Source organism: Natator depressus, chromosome 27 (assembly GCF_965152275.1).
Source record: "Natator depressus isolate rNatDep1 chromosome 27, rNatDep2.hap1, whole genome shotgun sequence".
NCBI lineage: Eukaryota > Metazoa > Chordata > Testudines > Cheloniidae > Natator > Natator depressus.
In genome coordinates this window covers 15,539,466-15,555,195 of record NC_134260.1, presented here as the reverse complement: position 1 = coordinate 15,555,195, position 15,730 = coordinate 15,539,466, and the positions used below count along the sequence as shown (strand labels likewise).

Genomic DNA, 15,730 nt, shown 5'->3' with positions numbered 1-15,730 from the left:
AATACGCTTGTCATTACTGGGCCTGTGTTTTGCACCTGGCCTAAGGCACCCCAGTGCTGTGTATTCTGACCCCAAAACTTCCACACACCCCCGCCCATTAGCTATACCCAAAATTACAGAGTAGCCCTAAGGGTGTTGAATGTGAACCAGCATTATGGCTAAGCCCTTGAAAATAGCTAGTATTTCTAAATCCTTCAGCCCAAAGCAAGGAGTTCCAGCTGGGCCATTCCCTCTCAGCTCCACGCAGGCTGCGAGGCTGAGATCTGAGCAATCGGGAGGGGACCCTGGCCCTGAGCAGATTAATGCCCCAAGGATGGCTCCATTTTCCACACTGGCCTTCTCTAGTGAGTTTGCTTTGCAGCTGATCTGATCTGGGGACAAGCTCTGGGAGCTAAATCCCTCTCCTAGCCTTCAGCATTAACTGTTAAATGATGCAGGCAGCCCAGCAGTTGAGCTCAGGCCCTAGGGGCTCTCTCTGCCCTTCTGCTGGGCAATACCCAAGCCGGGCAGGAACCTGTATTTGTTAAGATTTCACTAACTACCAGTGGCTGGGGGATTCCTAGATTCCAAGGCCAGAAGGGACCACGGTGATCATCTTGTCTGGCCCCCTGTGTAACCCCAGCCACAGAATTTCCCCCAAATAATTCCTTTTGAACTAGAGCAGATCTTGCAAAAAAAATCCCATCTTGATTTAAAAATGGCCAGTGCTGGAGAATCCACCACGATCCTTGGTAAATTGTTCCAGTGGTTAGTTACTCTTGCGTGCAAAACCACCCACCTTCTTTCCAGTCTGAATTTGTCTAGCTTCAACTTCCAGCCACGGGATCGAGTTAGACCTTTGTCTGCCAGATTGAAGGGCCCATTATCAAATATTCATGCCTCCTGTAGGTACCGGCAGACTCTGATCAAGTCACCTCCAACCTTTTCGTTGTCAGGCTAACAAGACTGAGCTCCTGGGATCTCTCACTCTAAGGCCAGTTTTCTGATCCTTTCATCATTCTCGGGGCTCTTTCATTCTTGGCAAACCCCTGGCTGCCCAGCAGAGACGAGGCCAGGGCCCTTTGGCTCCTGATCGCTCTACCCGGGGTACCGAGCTGGCCCCCATCCATCAGGTCTCTGGGCACATGCCAGTCATGACTGTGTTTGTGCTCACAGCCCCACAAGGAAGGCTGGGATGTTGTCCCCACTGCACAGCTGGGAACGACCTGAGGTACAGAGCAGCTGAGGGACTGGCCCAAGCTCACACAGGGAGTCCGTGGCAGGGCAGGGAAGTGAACCCAGATCTCCCAAGCCCTAGGCTGGTGCCCTGACCCCTGGGCCACCCCTGTTCTCACAGCTGCCAGGATCTCCGACCTCACCGGGCACCGGAGGGCGGGAGCCTCTGCCTGGTCCATGGGCCTGGGGGGCCGGGCACTGGCCCCTGGGAATTTTACCTCAGGATTTTAAATTCTAACCCGCCGACGTCTCCAGGGCAACCCGCCCCTCCGATTCCATGGGGTGGTTTGTGATTGCATGGGGAACAGGGGGCTGAGGGTGGGGAGAACTCTCCTGCCAGCCAGAGGCTGGGCCAGCCCTGCAGCTGCCTCGCCGCAGGTGCCTCTGCAGGAATGGGGCTGAGAGCTGGGGGGGGGAACCTGCCCCCACCTGGGGCGTGTCCAGGATACAGCCAGCCCCTGCTCTGGCACCCAGTGCACCCCCCCAGCAGCCACAGTGTACAGGGGGCGGGGTTCACACCTGGAGTCCCACACACACGGCGCTGGCCTGGCACTCAGCCCCTGAGTCTATGGAGTTTCCTGGAAGCAGCAGCCGGCTGCCAGGATGGATTATTGCTGACAAGAAGCGTTTTCTTGGCAAGTGGCAGGAGCTGGGGCGCAGTCTGTGGGTTGGGCCAGGGGCAGAGACAGCGTCCATGGGAGACCCACCCTGGGGACGCTCGGTGCTGGCTACGCTGCTGTACTTGGAGAAACAAAATCAGAAGCTAATGGTCATTAGATTGATTAAAAATAAACAGCCAGATCCTGTCTGGTGTAAACTGACGTCGTAACGCTGCCCGAACAGAGCCACGCCGATGTGCGCTGTCCCTGGCTCTGCCTCTGGGAGAGCAATCGGCCTGGCTACGTTACAATAACAGGTTATTTATTAATTAGCTTGTGAGCTCTTTACGGCTGGCACCAGCTTCTCATTCTGCCCATGATCAGCGCCTAGCACAGTAGAGTCCTGGTCCAGGAGTGGGGTGCCTCGGTGTTATTGGACTACAAATAAACAGTAATATGGGTGGCCTCTACCTTGGCACCCGGCACCAGGGGGAGACCTGGCCGCTGCTTTGCAGTTTCTAAAATATATTTGATGTATTCTTTTGCTATTTAACACCAACAAGGGGAGAGACAAGAAAATAAATTAGAAAGGTTCCATGGCTCTGGTTCACAAAGCCCACTGTGACGGGCTGGATCATAGAAACCCCCTGGGAGCTGCCACCTGATGTGCCAAGACTACTTCTGCTCCTGCTTTCCTGCCCTGTCAGCTTAGGACTCCAGCACCCTGCCTGGTTTGAGCCAGACCCTCTAGCCTGCTGCAAACCCAGACCCAGGTCTGAACCATGTCCCCTAACAGCTGTAGGCTCAATTGAAAGCAGCTTATAGAAGTGTTCCTGCCTTTAACACTCAGATGCCCAATTCCTAATGGGGTCCAAACCCCAAATAAATCCATTTTACCCTGTATAAAGTTTATACAGGGTAAACTCATAAATTGTTTGCCCTCTATAACACTAACAGAGAGATATGCACAGCTGTTTGCCCCCCCTCCCCCAGGTATTAATACATACTCTGGGTTAATTACTAAGTAAAAAGTGATTTTATTAAATACAGAAAGTAGGATTTAAGTGGTTCCAACTAGTACCAGACACAACAAAGTGAATTACTAAGCAAAATAAAATAAAACACGCAAGTCTAAGTCTAGTACAGTAATAAAAACTGAATACAGATAAAATCTCACCCTTAGAGATGTTTCAATAAGTTTCTTTCACAGACCGGACACCTTTCTAGTCTGGGCACAATCCTTTCCCCTGGTACAGCCCTTGTTCCAGCTCAGGTGGTAGCTAGCGAATTTCTCATGATGGCTGCTTCTCTTGGTCTGTTTCACCCACTTATATATCTTTTGCATAAGGTGGGAATCCGTCTCTCTGGGTTCCCACCCCTCCTTCTCAATGGAAAAGCACCAGGTTAAAGATGGATTCTAGTTCAGATGACATGGTCACATGTCCTGTGAGATCCCAAGCCTTCATTCTTCCCAGCCTGGCTTGCAGGAAGGCCTGCCTGCAAACCGAGCCATCCACAGTCAATTGTCCTGGCTGCTGGGAGCCATCAAGATTCCAAACCACCATTAATGGCCCACACTTTGCATAACTACAATAGGCTTTCAGAGTTATATTTCATATTTCTAGTTTCAGATACAAGAGTGATACATTTATAGAAATAGGATGACCACACTCAGGAGATTATATGCTTTGTAATGATACCTTACAAAAGACCTTTTGCATGGAGCATATTTTAGTTACATTATAGTCACACTCAACAGCATACTTTTATAAAAGCATATAGAGTGTGCCACACCCATAACCATGTGCTTCGCGCCACGCCTGTTGAGGTTAAAGCTAGACAGGTACTTAAGTGCTGTCCTGGACTGGGGAGCTTTCCTGGATTAAGGTCTGTATGAACCAGTCCTGATTTGTCCAACAAAACCTGAAGAAGGGCCCTGGGTAGCTTGAAGCTTGTCTCTCTCACCAGCAGAAGTTGGCCCAATGAAAGAGATTACCTCCCTCACCTTGTCTCTCCAAAGCCCTTTAAGCACCCCAAGGCAGAGATATCCAAGTAGCTGTCTGTGGTCAGCAGATATCTGGCTCAGCACATGGGGCTGGCTCCACCCCTGCTTTCCAGCTGCTAAATTCCATTAAAAGTTAAAAATACATGCCTTTCCTACTTCCCGTTTCCCATGAAAGCAATCGCACTGGATATCATGCATGCAAGGGGAGGTGGCCCATGCGGTTGTGGGTGGAAGGGGGGATTTTCCACAGGACACTCTGTTAAGATGGGAACATTTCAGAACCCCTGTCCTGAGAATAAACAAAATACATCCGAAAAGATAAAGCAAAACATAGAACTAATCCAAACTGGCCTGGTATTTTCAGATGCTGGATGCGGGCATGTCACTTTAACCCAGGCTCACAAAGACCCTGCTGAAGAGCAAAGCTTTCAGTAATTACTATTATCTGTATTACAGTCACACTGAGAGGCCCAGGGCTCCCTGCTGCAGACGCACTCTGAGAGACAGTCGCTGCCCCAGAGAAGTTACACTCTAAATAGACACGGCAGGGAGAAAGAGGGTTAGTATTATTCCATTCCACAAAGGGGAGCCACAGCCCGAAGTGGCGGGCCCATGGGCATACGAGCAGTGTCAGAACTGGGAATTGAAGCTAGACCTCCAAGCCCCAGGCCCATGGCTTAACCACGAGCCCATCCTTCTCCTGTTTGCTTTTGGCGGGTGATGGAGACATGCAGGGCCAGTGCTACTCATCCCTTCTCATTACAGCTCCTGCTCCTCCTCCATCAAAATCCCAGATCCTTTGGGGTTTCTTAAATGAAAGAGAAGGACCAAGAGAAGGTGAATGGGCTGTGATCGCTATGGCTCTGCAGCGAGCTCAGAGCCCCTGCATGCTGCTTGCCATGTCCTGGTATCAGAAGCAGGAGTGGAATCCTAAGTGTTGTACTTTCTCTTTCAGCAGGAGTGCATCCTTCATAGCCCAGACCAACAAGTTAGACAGTTTAATGGCATCACATAAAATGTACTGGATTAAATTCTACTGTCTGTAATAGCGCATTCTCTGCAAAAAACAAGCCTCTCACACAAGACGTGTCGGAATTAGGGCAAGGAAGGCCTGGGATGGGCAGGGAATAGCATGTGTAGCCTCTGGGGCTGAACGGAAGGGGTACCTTATACAGTTTTGGAGCAATAACTGGGACTAACTGGCTTAACTGAGTGTTGGTGGCTGCGACACAGGGCTTTAGATGGGTGTAGGTGTAGGAACGGGGGCTCTGAGAGCAGTGCGGGAACTCCCTCCCTTGGCGAGAAAGCACGGATACAAGCTGACAAACACAGAAATGCCGCGTTGTGCACAGCGACAAAGTCCACTGTCCTGAGACAGAGAGCTGCTGAGGCCAGGGGGCTGCTTTGGGCAGCTACAGCTGGTGTGTGAATTTGAGTATTGAGTTCCTGGGGAGCTCTGCGTGCTCTGACCCCTATGATGGCAGCCAAGAGGGATCAGCCCATTTCACACATTCCACAAAAATACATGAACTGCAGATCAAAGGGCTGAACTGTCCTTTTCTAAACGGGATTTATTTTAAATTGAATCACGTTGAACCAGGACTTTTAACAATCGAGTTAGTGGCGGGGATGAGCCAAGTTCAGCACCTTCGTCTAGTCAGCAGCAAACCCTTCCTAAAGCCCAGGTCTCAGAGGGGGCAGCCAGGGACATGCCAGAAGGCTGGTGCCGAGCTGTGTGACACCGAATCTCCCATCTCCCCCAGGGGCCCAACAGACAATGTGACCCTGGTGATGAAGCACAATAATTCCAGCCCCTACCCTCATCCATCCCGGGACTGCTTCCCCTTTGTGCTCTATTTAACTCAGGGTATGTCTACACTACAAAATTAGGTCGGTTTTATAGAAGGCGATCTTTAGAAAGCCATTTTATACAGTCAGTCGTGTATGTCCCCACTAAGCGCAGTAGGTCAGCGGAGGGGGCTGGGCTGCCAGCCCTGGAGACTGACTCTTACCCCTCCAGCATGCACAGCCCAGCGAGCATCCCCCACCCTCTGCCCCGCAGAGGAGCCCTGACATGCCCAGATTTCCCCATGTCCGCCCCACTCCCAGTGGAGAGGCCCAGCCCCACCCCCAGAGGCAGGCTTGCTGAGCCAGAGAGACCTGAACCAGGAGGCGAGGCTGTTTGACAGCTGACGTGCCTGTGCCCAGGCCCCTGGTAATGCTCAGGAGCAGCGTGGGAATAGCTCAGTTGATCAGACTGAAACAGCAGTTCCACGGGTCTGGGTCGTTGTTACCCGCCCTTCCCTGGAACCAGCGCAGCCCTGCAGCCGCTGCGCGTCCCTGCCTTTCCTGAGCGGTGTGGACCTGGGTTCCGGACCTGGCCCCTTCACTTCAGGGGAGAACAAAGACGTCTGTTCCAGCTCTGGGCTGTCAATCATGCCAGCTCCACAATGAACCTTGCAGTGCCAGGGCAGGGTCTACGACCCACCAAGAGTTTGTGCTTTTCCAGGTTTGTTTCCATCCCAGCACCACAGAGAAGTGGGGCTCACACAGCGATTGATTCTGTACAAACCCCCTTCCTGAGCCTGCATGGAGGATGGGACACTGCTCTTGCCAGTGAGGTCCCGTCTGTGAATTCCTTGCTCCTCTTGCCGGTGGGATGGCCAGGTAAACAGACGCGAGCTGGTTTAACCAGTGACCAATATAGCAAAGAGCAAGGTAATAAGTGCGAGTCGCTGACTGAGTGATTCCATGGCACCGAGCCTCTGCCCACACCCCCGGACAGTCCTATGCCAGCAGTGTTTGGCAGTATTTGCGGGGAGCAGGGTGGGCAATAGGGACTTTGTAGGAGGGTCCAGTTATCTTCCTCCATCGTTTTAAAGTGTGTCTGGCAGGGGATAGGTTAGCAGCATCCAGAGAGGGGGCTGGATTCCCCCAGGAGCAGCAAAATGTCCCCTGTCAATCCAAACACCACTCATGGGAGAGTCACCCCCACTCAGCGCCCCCACTCCGGGCTGATCTGTGACTAAGACGTACAAAGGACTCATGGCTGGTAATGAAATACAGCTCAGGCTTTAATAAAACACCCCACTTATATACAGACAACCCCCCCCACACACATCACTGTTTCACATTAAGGTAATTGCAGGACACTGGGTACTTAGTGGGACACAGAGGCCAGTGAGCCCCAGAGTGCGGGTACGTGCCAGCCTTTCTGCCACGTGCCCTCGCTTTGTCTCCTAACCTAGCTCCCCCACAAACAGCCTCTGCCCTCCATGGGGCGCTGTCTGAGGAATCCTCCGGGGAGCACGTGCAGGAGCGAGCGCCCTGTGGCCCAGAGAATGCCAGTCTCCTTCTCTCACCGTACGTCAAGGGGAGGCAGCAAAGCCAGGCTGTGCCCTCATCAGCGCTGGCACGACCCGCAGGGGAAACGACCACACTTTCCGGAGGCTCCTGCCTGCCGTGCGCAGACTCCCAGGCCCCACTGCTGAGCCATCTGCAGAGCCAGAGTCTGGGCTGGCTCATCGTGTGCCCTGCACATCGACTGTGGTCTGTAACATAGGCAGCAGCTCTACTGCATGAGCCAGACAGGAGCACCCCCTGGCCAAGCGAGCAGGAGCAGGGCTGGTCTGGTCTCTGGACACAGTCGCTCTCCGCAGGTCTAGCAAGGAGAGCGCACTGGAAAGGGCTTGTGCTGAGCCAGTATCTGCTGACTCAGGACCCAGTTCTAGCATTTGGACCCAGAGACATGGGGGAGCTGAGGGTCCTAAGCCTCTGCTCCTGGGACATGTCACATGTCGTGTGCATAAACACCCAAGTCCCTTCCTTCTATAAAGCTTTCTTATCCTGTTGGCTCAGGACCTGGGCGACGCAGTAGGGGATGAGGCCGGCGGCAGCCACGGGCACGGCCGCGCTCTTGCAGAAGGACAGGACGTAAAACAGCAGCTCCACCTTGGCGGGAGGCTTGAAGGAGTCGAAGAGGTGCAGGAGGAGGAGCGAGGCCACGATGCAGCTCAGGCGGAAGGGCAGCTGCTGGCCCATTTTCCCTTTGCAGCTCTCCAGGTACATCTGGGAGTTGAGGGCCAGCCCCAGCCCAAATAGGATCCCCAGGTTCCTGAGGAGGCCGGCGAAGGGGGTGGTGTCAATGTGGACCCACTCTGGCCGGTCACACCACCTCTTGGCTTTCTCCAGGGTCCACAGCAGGTCAACACCGAGAGCCTTCAGCAGCAGGTAGAACCCCAGGGCGAAGCTGAACAGGAAGAGGGTGGTGCCCAGGTACCTCCGGAGACTGGCGTTGTAGATGGCGGGGATGTGCCGGAAAGCTTCAGCCACTGCCATGCCTGCAGGGAACAGAGCGTGAGAGGAGAAACAAGCCGTCAGAGCGAGGAACCTGGTGCGCAGAGATGGAGCCACAGGGCTCCCAAGACAATCAGGGGCTGGAGGACAGCTGTGGTGGAGCATCGCTCCTGAGGGCAGCCGCCCCAAGGGTCGTCACAGAGCCAACTAACGAGTCTCTGCACGGCCACCTCCCTGGGAATGAGCAGCATCAGGTGGCAGTGCCCACTGTGGGCACAGAGAGGCAACCTTAACCACCCATCTCTCCCTAGGCTAAGATCCCCTCCTCCTAGTGCCAAGCCTTCTGTGCCCACACCTCCAGACAATGCTTGCTGGCGGTAAAACCTGCCAGTGATGGGAACGAGTCTGCTACTGTTCTGCCTGGCTGAGCTGGGTTACCGCACTGCAGAGCCTGGGGAACAAGGGCTTTGCAAAGGCATGTTCCTAGGGCACGGGGTGTGGGATTACAAGTGCAGTCAGTGCAGCACAGTGCTGCCTAGCCACAGCGTCCACCTCAGGGTCTGTCCTGTGACAGTTCACTCGATTCAACGCACTGCACAGGACACCGGATACAGAACTGGAGAGCGTTCAGCGAAGGGTCATGGGAATGAGGAAAGGCTTAGAAAACAGGCCAGATAGAGAGACTCAGAGAGCTCGATCCATCTACACTCGTTTGAAAGAGCAGGTTTAGGGGTGACTTGACCACAGTCTATAAGTACCTATGTGGGGAACAAATACTTGGTAATAGGCTCAGTCCAGCAGACGAAGGCCTAACATGATCCAATGGCTGGAAGTTGAAGCGAGACAAATGCGGACTGGAAATAAGGTGTATGTGTCTAACGGTGGGAGTAATTAGCCACTGGAACAATTTCCCCAGGGGCGTGGTGGATTCTCCCTCACTGGCAATTTTAAAATCTAGATTGGATGTTTTTAAATAGACCGGCTTTAGCTCAAAAGGAAGGATTGTGGGGCAGTCCCAGGCCCTGTGTTACGCAAGGGGGCAGACTAGATGAGCATAATGGTCCCTTCTGGCCTTGGCGTCTAGGAACAGCTGGCGGGTGGCCCCTGCGCCCATTGCTCCGAGTGACAGTAACAGTGCGGTTTGTACAGGGAGAGGCGACGGTGCACGCCATCACTGACCTGAGATGACCCCTGCGATGACTTGGTGAGGAAAATGGGCAGCAATGAAGACTCGAGACAAACAGACGCAGACCTGGACAGCCCAGAATCCTGCCCACAGTGCTGTCCGCAAGAACCTGCAGCAGGGAGACATTCGGGTGAGACACAAAGGTCAGCAGAGCACGGCCTGCGCAAGGCCACCCCGCGGCTTTCCCTGCCCCCTCCAGCGGGGAGCAGGGAGGCTGGGATCTCAGACGTCTCTCCCTGCTGGTGGTGGCTGAAGTTCCAGCAGGTGGAGAAGCGGGAGGGTCACATTATAAAGTCCTGACTGCCAGGCACAGAATGGAAAGTGGCATTAAACAGCCCCTGCGGGGTGGGTAGAGGTTCAGAACCAGGGATTTGCCCTCTGCCATGATGCAGGGAAAGCTTAAACACCCAGGAGGGGTCCAAACGCGCTTGGAGCTGGCCTCCCTCTGCTCCCACTCACAGCAGCTGCAAAACTCCCATTGCCTTCAGTGGGGCAGAGCTCGGACACTGCAGAGCTCCTCTGATCACCCCCCTCCCCATACCCGTTGTGGCCTCATCCAAAGACTCCCATCAACTTCAGTGGGCTTTGGATCAGGTCTTAGCCCAGGCCCTTCACTTCCTTCCCAGCCATTGAAGCAGGCACTCGTCTTGGGGAGGCATGAGATGCGATTCTCTTTATCTAGGCGTTGGTTGGCTTAGCTGCCAGGGGGATCAGTGCTCACGCAGTTATTCAACCCCTTCTAAAGCCCTGTGTCTGTGTGCGCGTTGGGGCGTTTGAGCACGTAGCGCTGCTGGCTTCCTGCAGCAGTGAATTCCACAGCTCCACTGCGTGCTGCATGAAGACTCATTTCCTTTGGGTCAAAACACACCTCCCTCAGGCCTCAGGGCACCCCACTGACCCTGCAGACACAGGAGCGCAACAGTCTGAACCCTGCTTACTGGTCTTTAATCGTCAGCTGCTTCTTCCCCAGAGCAATGGACAGAATGGCTGTCACCATCACATAGTAAACTCCTGCAGAGCCCATCGCATGGCCAGAGGGACTCCCTAGGGGAGAGAAAACACCTGCGTTACACCTCCCCAGGTTGTTCCTTGCCCTGGTCACTAACAGCAACCTCCTACCGGGTGCCTAGAGCGCTGGGATCACCCAGACTAAAGGCCAAGAGCCGGCATCAGCCCAGCCCGGCATAGCTGGCTGCGCAGGGCGCGAGGGAATTGACGGGGAGGGGCAGGCACAGAGGGAATCCCCCACGTGAGGCACTGGAGGGGGGTGTCCTTACCAGAACCAGGGGTGCGTAGGAGGGGAAATGAGGTGGAAAGGGAAGTCGCTCAGCAAGGGGAGTGATCCCGCAGCGCTAGCACGAGCCCAGGGGCGCGCTACAAGATTTCTCAGGGTCTGTGGCACAGCCGCTCCCAGGCCCAGCTCCCCACGACACCTGGCATTAGGGAGCCATTTTGGTAATACTGCCAGAATACTTGGCACTTGTGCGGACAGAGCCGCCCGCTACGTATTACCCCGCACACTAGTCCCCTGCAGAGACCAGCCCCGGCACTCCACAGACGTTGGCCTGGTCTTCACGGCATGCTCCGGCCCGTTTTCCCCCTTCCCACGGTGCGTGTTCCCACCTCCACACCCCGCTATCAGCACCGCCCAGCAAGGCAGCCACCACGCTCTGAGCTGGGGGCAGACCACCCAGTCCCCGTTATCCACGGTTGCCCAAGGCTACAGAAAGAGCACCGGTGGTAGAGGTGGCATTAGGCTGCAAGGATCCTGACTCCTAGTCCCATGCTCAAGACTACCTGGCTTTCTGCTCTAGCCACAGACCCCCCTCAGCAGGCAGAGGGAACGGATAGTCACATAGCACCGGAGAGACAAGGCAGGGGAGGTAATGGCTCTTATTGGACCAACTTCCGTCGGGGAGCGAGACAAGCTGTCGAGATACACACAGCTCTTCTTCGGGTCTTCGTCTTCAAAAGGGCCCTGAGTAGCTCGAGACCTTGTCTCTCACCAACAGACGTTGGTGCAATAAAAGGAATTAACCCCCCCCCACTACCCCCCCCCACCCCACCTTGTCTCTGTAATATCCTGGGACAGACACGGCTACAACACCGCACACACAGCACTGGAACAGCCCATCCAGTAGAGAGCAATAGTGAATGTGTGTGAGCTCGCACGTGTGTGTGTTTGACAGTGTATGTGTACACACACGCACAAAACAGCTGGCATGAGCAAAGCCCCAGTGGTTGCAATATACACAGCATGCCTCTGATCTGGGCCTGAGCCTGCACCACCCTGGCTTCCTACTGAGGTTTGCAACAAGCTTCTAATTCCAGCATAGGTCAAGGGTCCCCCTGCAAACAAAATCTGCACTGGTACTGGATTAGTCCGCTCTTTTTCTGGAAGGAAAGACGGCCTCTCTCCTGGGCTGGGCAGATACTGAGGGCAGACAGGCCTCTGTCACACAGGGGAAGGTATTTGTTCTTAATTTCAGTAGCTATAGCGTCGGAGCAAAGGTTTCTTCTACAGAGCCTAAATTTAGCCTAAAAGGGAGGTTTTGCATACGTTGACCTGTTTCACCCCAGCAGCAAGGCGAGATTGGCCTGCCCCTAACTGCTGACAGGGCAAAATCTGCACTTCCAATGTCTCCCTTTCTCCAGTGACCAGGAAATGCTTAAGGGCAGCAGCTGTGTCCAACACTCAAGCCTATGCTAAACCACTCTGCACAGCGGCACCCCCGGGCTTTGGTGAGTTTAAAATGAATTAGTTAAACTGCATTAAGCCCCTGTGTGGACATTCTCATTCAGAATGAAAAGTTGCCTTCATTCAATTTAATTTAATTAATTTTGGAAGTCAGTTAAGCTTAAACTCTCATTCAGAATTAGTTTACCTTAATTCAGTTTATGTTAATTTACTTCCAAAATTAACTAAATGTAACGGAATTAAGGCGATTTAATTCTGAATGGGAGTGTCCACCCAGGGTTTAATGCAGGTTAACTAATCCAAGTGCTTTGGAGGACAGGATTAGAATGCACCATGATCTTGAGAAACTGGAGACTTGGTGTGAAGTCAATGAGATGAAATTCAAGAAAGACGTGCAAAGTTTTGTGTTTAGCAAGGAAAAGACAAATGCAAAATGGGGAATAACCAGCTGGGCAGCAATACTGAGGAAAAAGATCTGGGGGTCAGAGTGGCTCACACACTGAATATGAGTCAGCAACGTGATGCTGTTGTGAAAAAGGCAAATGTAATTCTTGGCTGTATTAACAGGAGTGTTGTCTGTAAAGGATGACCATGCGTCCCGTTTTGGCTGGGACAGTCCCATTTTAACGTCCCGTCCCGGCCATCCTGACTCATACTTCGGGACTTGATCGGTTGGCAAAAGCCAATGGGACAATTGCCCAATTTTGTCAAAAAAGCGAGGTGTGGTGTGGAGGAGCATGCGGGGCGGGGCAAGGGGAGGGGTAAGCAGAGATGCCAGCCCCACACAGGGGGGGAGGCAGGGCTCCCGTGGGGGGGGGCCAGCACGGTTCCAGCGACAAACAACAGTCTCATGGGGGGCAGGGCAGGGGGCTTGGGCCAGCCCCACGCAGTGTCCTGATTTCCCTTTGGGAAATATGGTCACCCTATGTATCGAAGACCCAGGAGGTAATTGTCCTGCTTTACTTGGCACCAGGAGTTCTCAGCAGAAGTCCTGTGTCCAGTTTTGGGCACCTCACTTTAAGAAAGATGTGAACAAATTGGAGAGACCCCAGAGCAGAGCAACAAAAATTATCAGAGGTTTAGAAAAAGAACCAGATAAATTCAGGGAGGACAGGTCCATCAATGGCTTTTAGCCAGGTGGGCAGGGATGGTGTCCCTAGCCTCTGTTTGCCAGAAGCTGGGAATGGGCGACAGGGGATGGATCACTTGATGATTCCCTGTTCTGTTCATTCCCTCTGGGGCACCTGGCATTGGCCACTGTCGGAAGACAGGACACTGGGCTGGATGGGCCTTTGGTCTGACCCAGTCTGGCCGTTCTTATGTTCTAGAAGACCTGATCTATGAGGAAAGGTTGAAAGAACTGGGCATGTTTAGTGTAGAGAAGAGAAGGCTGAGGGGGGACCTGAAAACAGTCTTCACATTTGTAAAAGGACATATGCAGAGGACAGTCGTTCTCCATGTCCTTCGTGGGTGGCACAAGAAGTAGGTGGCTTAGTCTGCAGCAAGGGTTAGGGTTAGGGTGGACATTAGAACAATATTTCTAACTAGGATAGTTAAGCTGTGGAGCAGGTTAGGACATCCCCTCCCCTTCTTCCCAGCAGGTCCCTCCGCCCTGATAAATGCCAATCCCACGCCCTGCTGCTGCAGTGGAAGATGCCTCCCCTCCTTGTGTATAATGTGAAGCATGATTCTGCCAAATTACTCCTCTCTCTAGATGTGTCTCACCTGGGCCGGTCTCGCAGGTGAGGGGGAACTGCTGGATCACAGGGGTGGAGGTGTTGCCATAGTAACCAGTCTCCCGGACCCACCAGTAGGGTCTCTGCCCAAAGAGGATCCTGAAATGCAAGAATAAAAGTGTCTCTAGTTGCCTCGGGCACAAGAGCAGGAAAGCAAGGACACAGCTTGTCAGCTCTGGCCCAGGTTGGGGCAGGGGCTGCAAGAATCGGGGATCCCCAGTTCCAGGCCGGTTGACTTCAGTCCAAGCTTGGGGCACACAGCTGGGTTCTGCTCCGTGCGTACAGGAACCGGCACCTGCTGCATGCTGACCCAGGAGCCAATTCCCCCCTTTCCTTGATGGTGCAGCAGGGCACAGGAGATGTTAAATCTACTAGTGATGGGCTGTTTCTCCCCGGGCATGAACCAGAGATACAGCCCGTGCCCTCACGCTGGCTGACCCACCATCCCCCCAGCCCAGCCCAGCCCATGCCTCCTTGTCTCCAGAGGCAACTCCATCACCACACCCAATCTCGCCCTTCCCCCGATGGGTCAGAGCCCCACGGTAACCGCAAGTCTGGAGAAGGGCACTCGCCATAAATGCAGCACCTAGGACCGGATGGCTGACACCCAGTGCTGGGTCCAGCTCCCATGCTCACTCACACCCCGGGCTCATGCCCCATGCATTCTCCCTGCTGCTTTCTGTCATGAGCTATACAAAGATTCACGTGGCTTTAAAAAGGGTTACGATTTTAGATGGCACTCTGCATCCATCGACCTCAAAGCACTTGTTGTATTACAGAAGGGGAAACTGAGGGGAAACTTGCCCCATATCACACAGTCGGTCAGCAGCATCTCCGTGTCCCAGGTAAGCCCCGTAGCCCCAGCACCACACAGACACTCACAGGAAAATAAATGCAGTTAAACATAAGCCCCTCTCTGCAGTGATACAAGCATGACCCTATTTGCAACGTGTGGCACCTCTGGCTAGTTCAAGGGCTAGATCTCTCCCTGGCTGTTGGCAAGGAGCAGAGTGGGGAAAGTTTGGAGCCGTACCCGTGATGGAAATCGCACAGGAGATCTTAATATATCCAGGGTTTCTTTTGTGTGACTGGGCTGTTGTGGGAGTCCTAACTGTGCACTGTGCAGAATGGTCAGGAGCACCGAGAGTCAGCAGCGGTGGGTGGGTTCCCATGGACACTGATCCATGAACCGGACGATCGATGCAGTTCAAGGCTTCACTCAGGGGCTCTGACTTGGAAGGAAATCTGTGTGCTACAGAGCTGGAGGAACTTGTCTTTGGAAAGCTCCAGCTTGGAGCCACCCTGAACCCTCTTGGTAAGTACCCACTTCACAGCCAAACAACCCGCAGCTAGCCGGGTGTGTGCAGGGCAAGCAGCAGGAACAGGACCAGCACTGGCTACTCACCACTTAAAGACCAGGTTGAGCCAGTCCCCGATCACAGCCACCCAGATCAGCTTGATGCCCACCGCCTCGCAGAGGTGGAACCAGATGGGGAAGAGGATGAAGAAGGTGTTTCGGAGGTCGGCAGCGAAGGAGATGAAGAGGAACCAGTCCTGGGAGCCCTGGTAGTGCTCCTGCAGGTAGCGAGTTGCCTGGATCCCCATGTCATGCAGGACATTCATGCCGGCCTCCATTCTCCTTTTCTATCAACACTTCAGTATCAGCCGAGAGTGCTGAGTGAGCTTGGTCTCTCATGAGACTGCGCTGCTCTGGGGCTGCTCACTGGCTGGCTTTATACCCTGCCAGGCTCTTGTTTGCAGCCTGTAAGTTGCTGGCTCCTGCACTGATCTTTGGACTCAAAACACTCTTGTCAAAACCCCCATTGATCAAAGGTGCATCACGGGGGGGTTGATACAAATATGTTTAGAGCCATTTGCGTAAAAGAGAAAAGGAGGCTGACAAACCAGCTCGCTGTTTGCCAGCCGCTGACCCGAGGGCACCGTTACCCCTTTGCAACACCACACTACTGGCTACGGTACAGGAATAGCCTCGGA

At 53.8% G+C, this 15,730-nt stretch overlaps 1 protein-coding gene across 1 annotated transcript; it reads right to left on the bottom strand.

Annotated features, from left to right (window-relative positions):
* Positions 1 to 6,873: 6,873 nt before the first annotated feature.
* Positions 6,874 to 15,507, bottom strand: LOC141978347 (glucose-6-phosphatase catalytic subunit 1-like). The gene is made up of 5 exons (XM_074940378.1): positions 15,141 to 15,507; positions 13,725 to 13,834; positions 10,240 to 10,345; positions 9,295 to 9,410; positions 6,874 to 8,159 (listed from the first exon to the last, which is right to left on the bottom strand). Exons 1-5 carry the CDS (start codon positions 15,368 to 15,370, stop codon positions 7,648 to 7,650), a joined length of 1,074 nt encoding a protein of 357 aa, XP_074796479.1. The 5' UTR covers positions 15,371 to 15,507; the 3' UTR covers positions 6,874 to 7,647.
* Between the last annotated feature and the right edge of the window lie 223 nt (positions 15,508 to 15,730).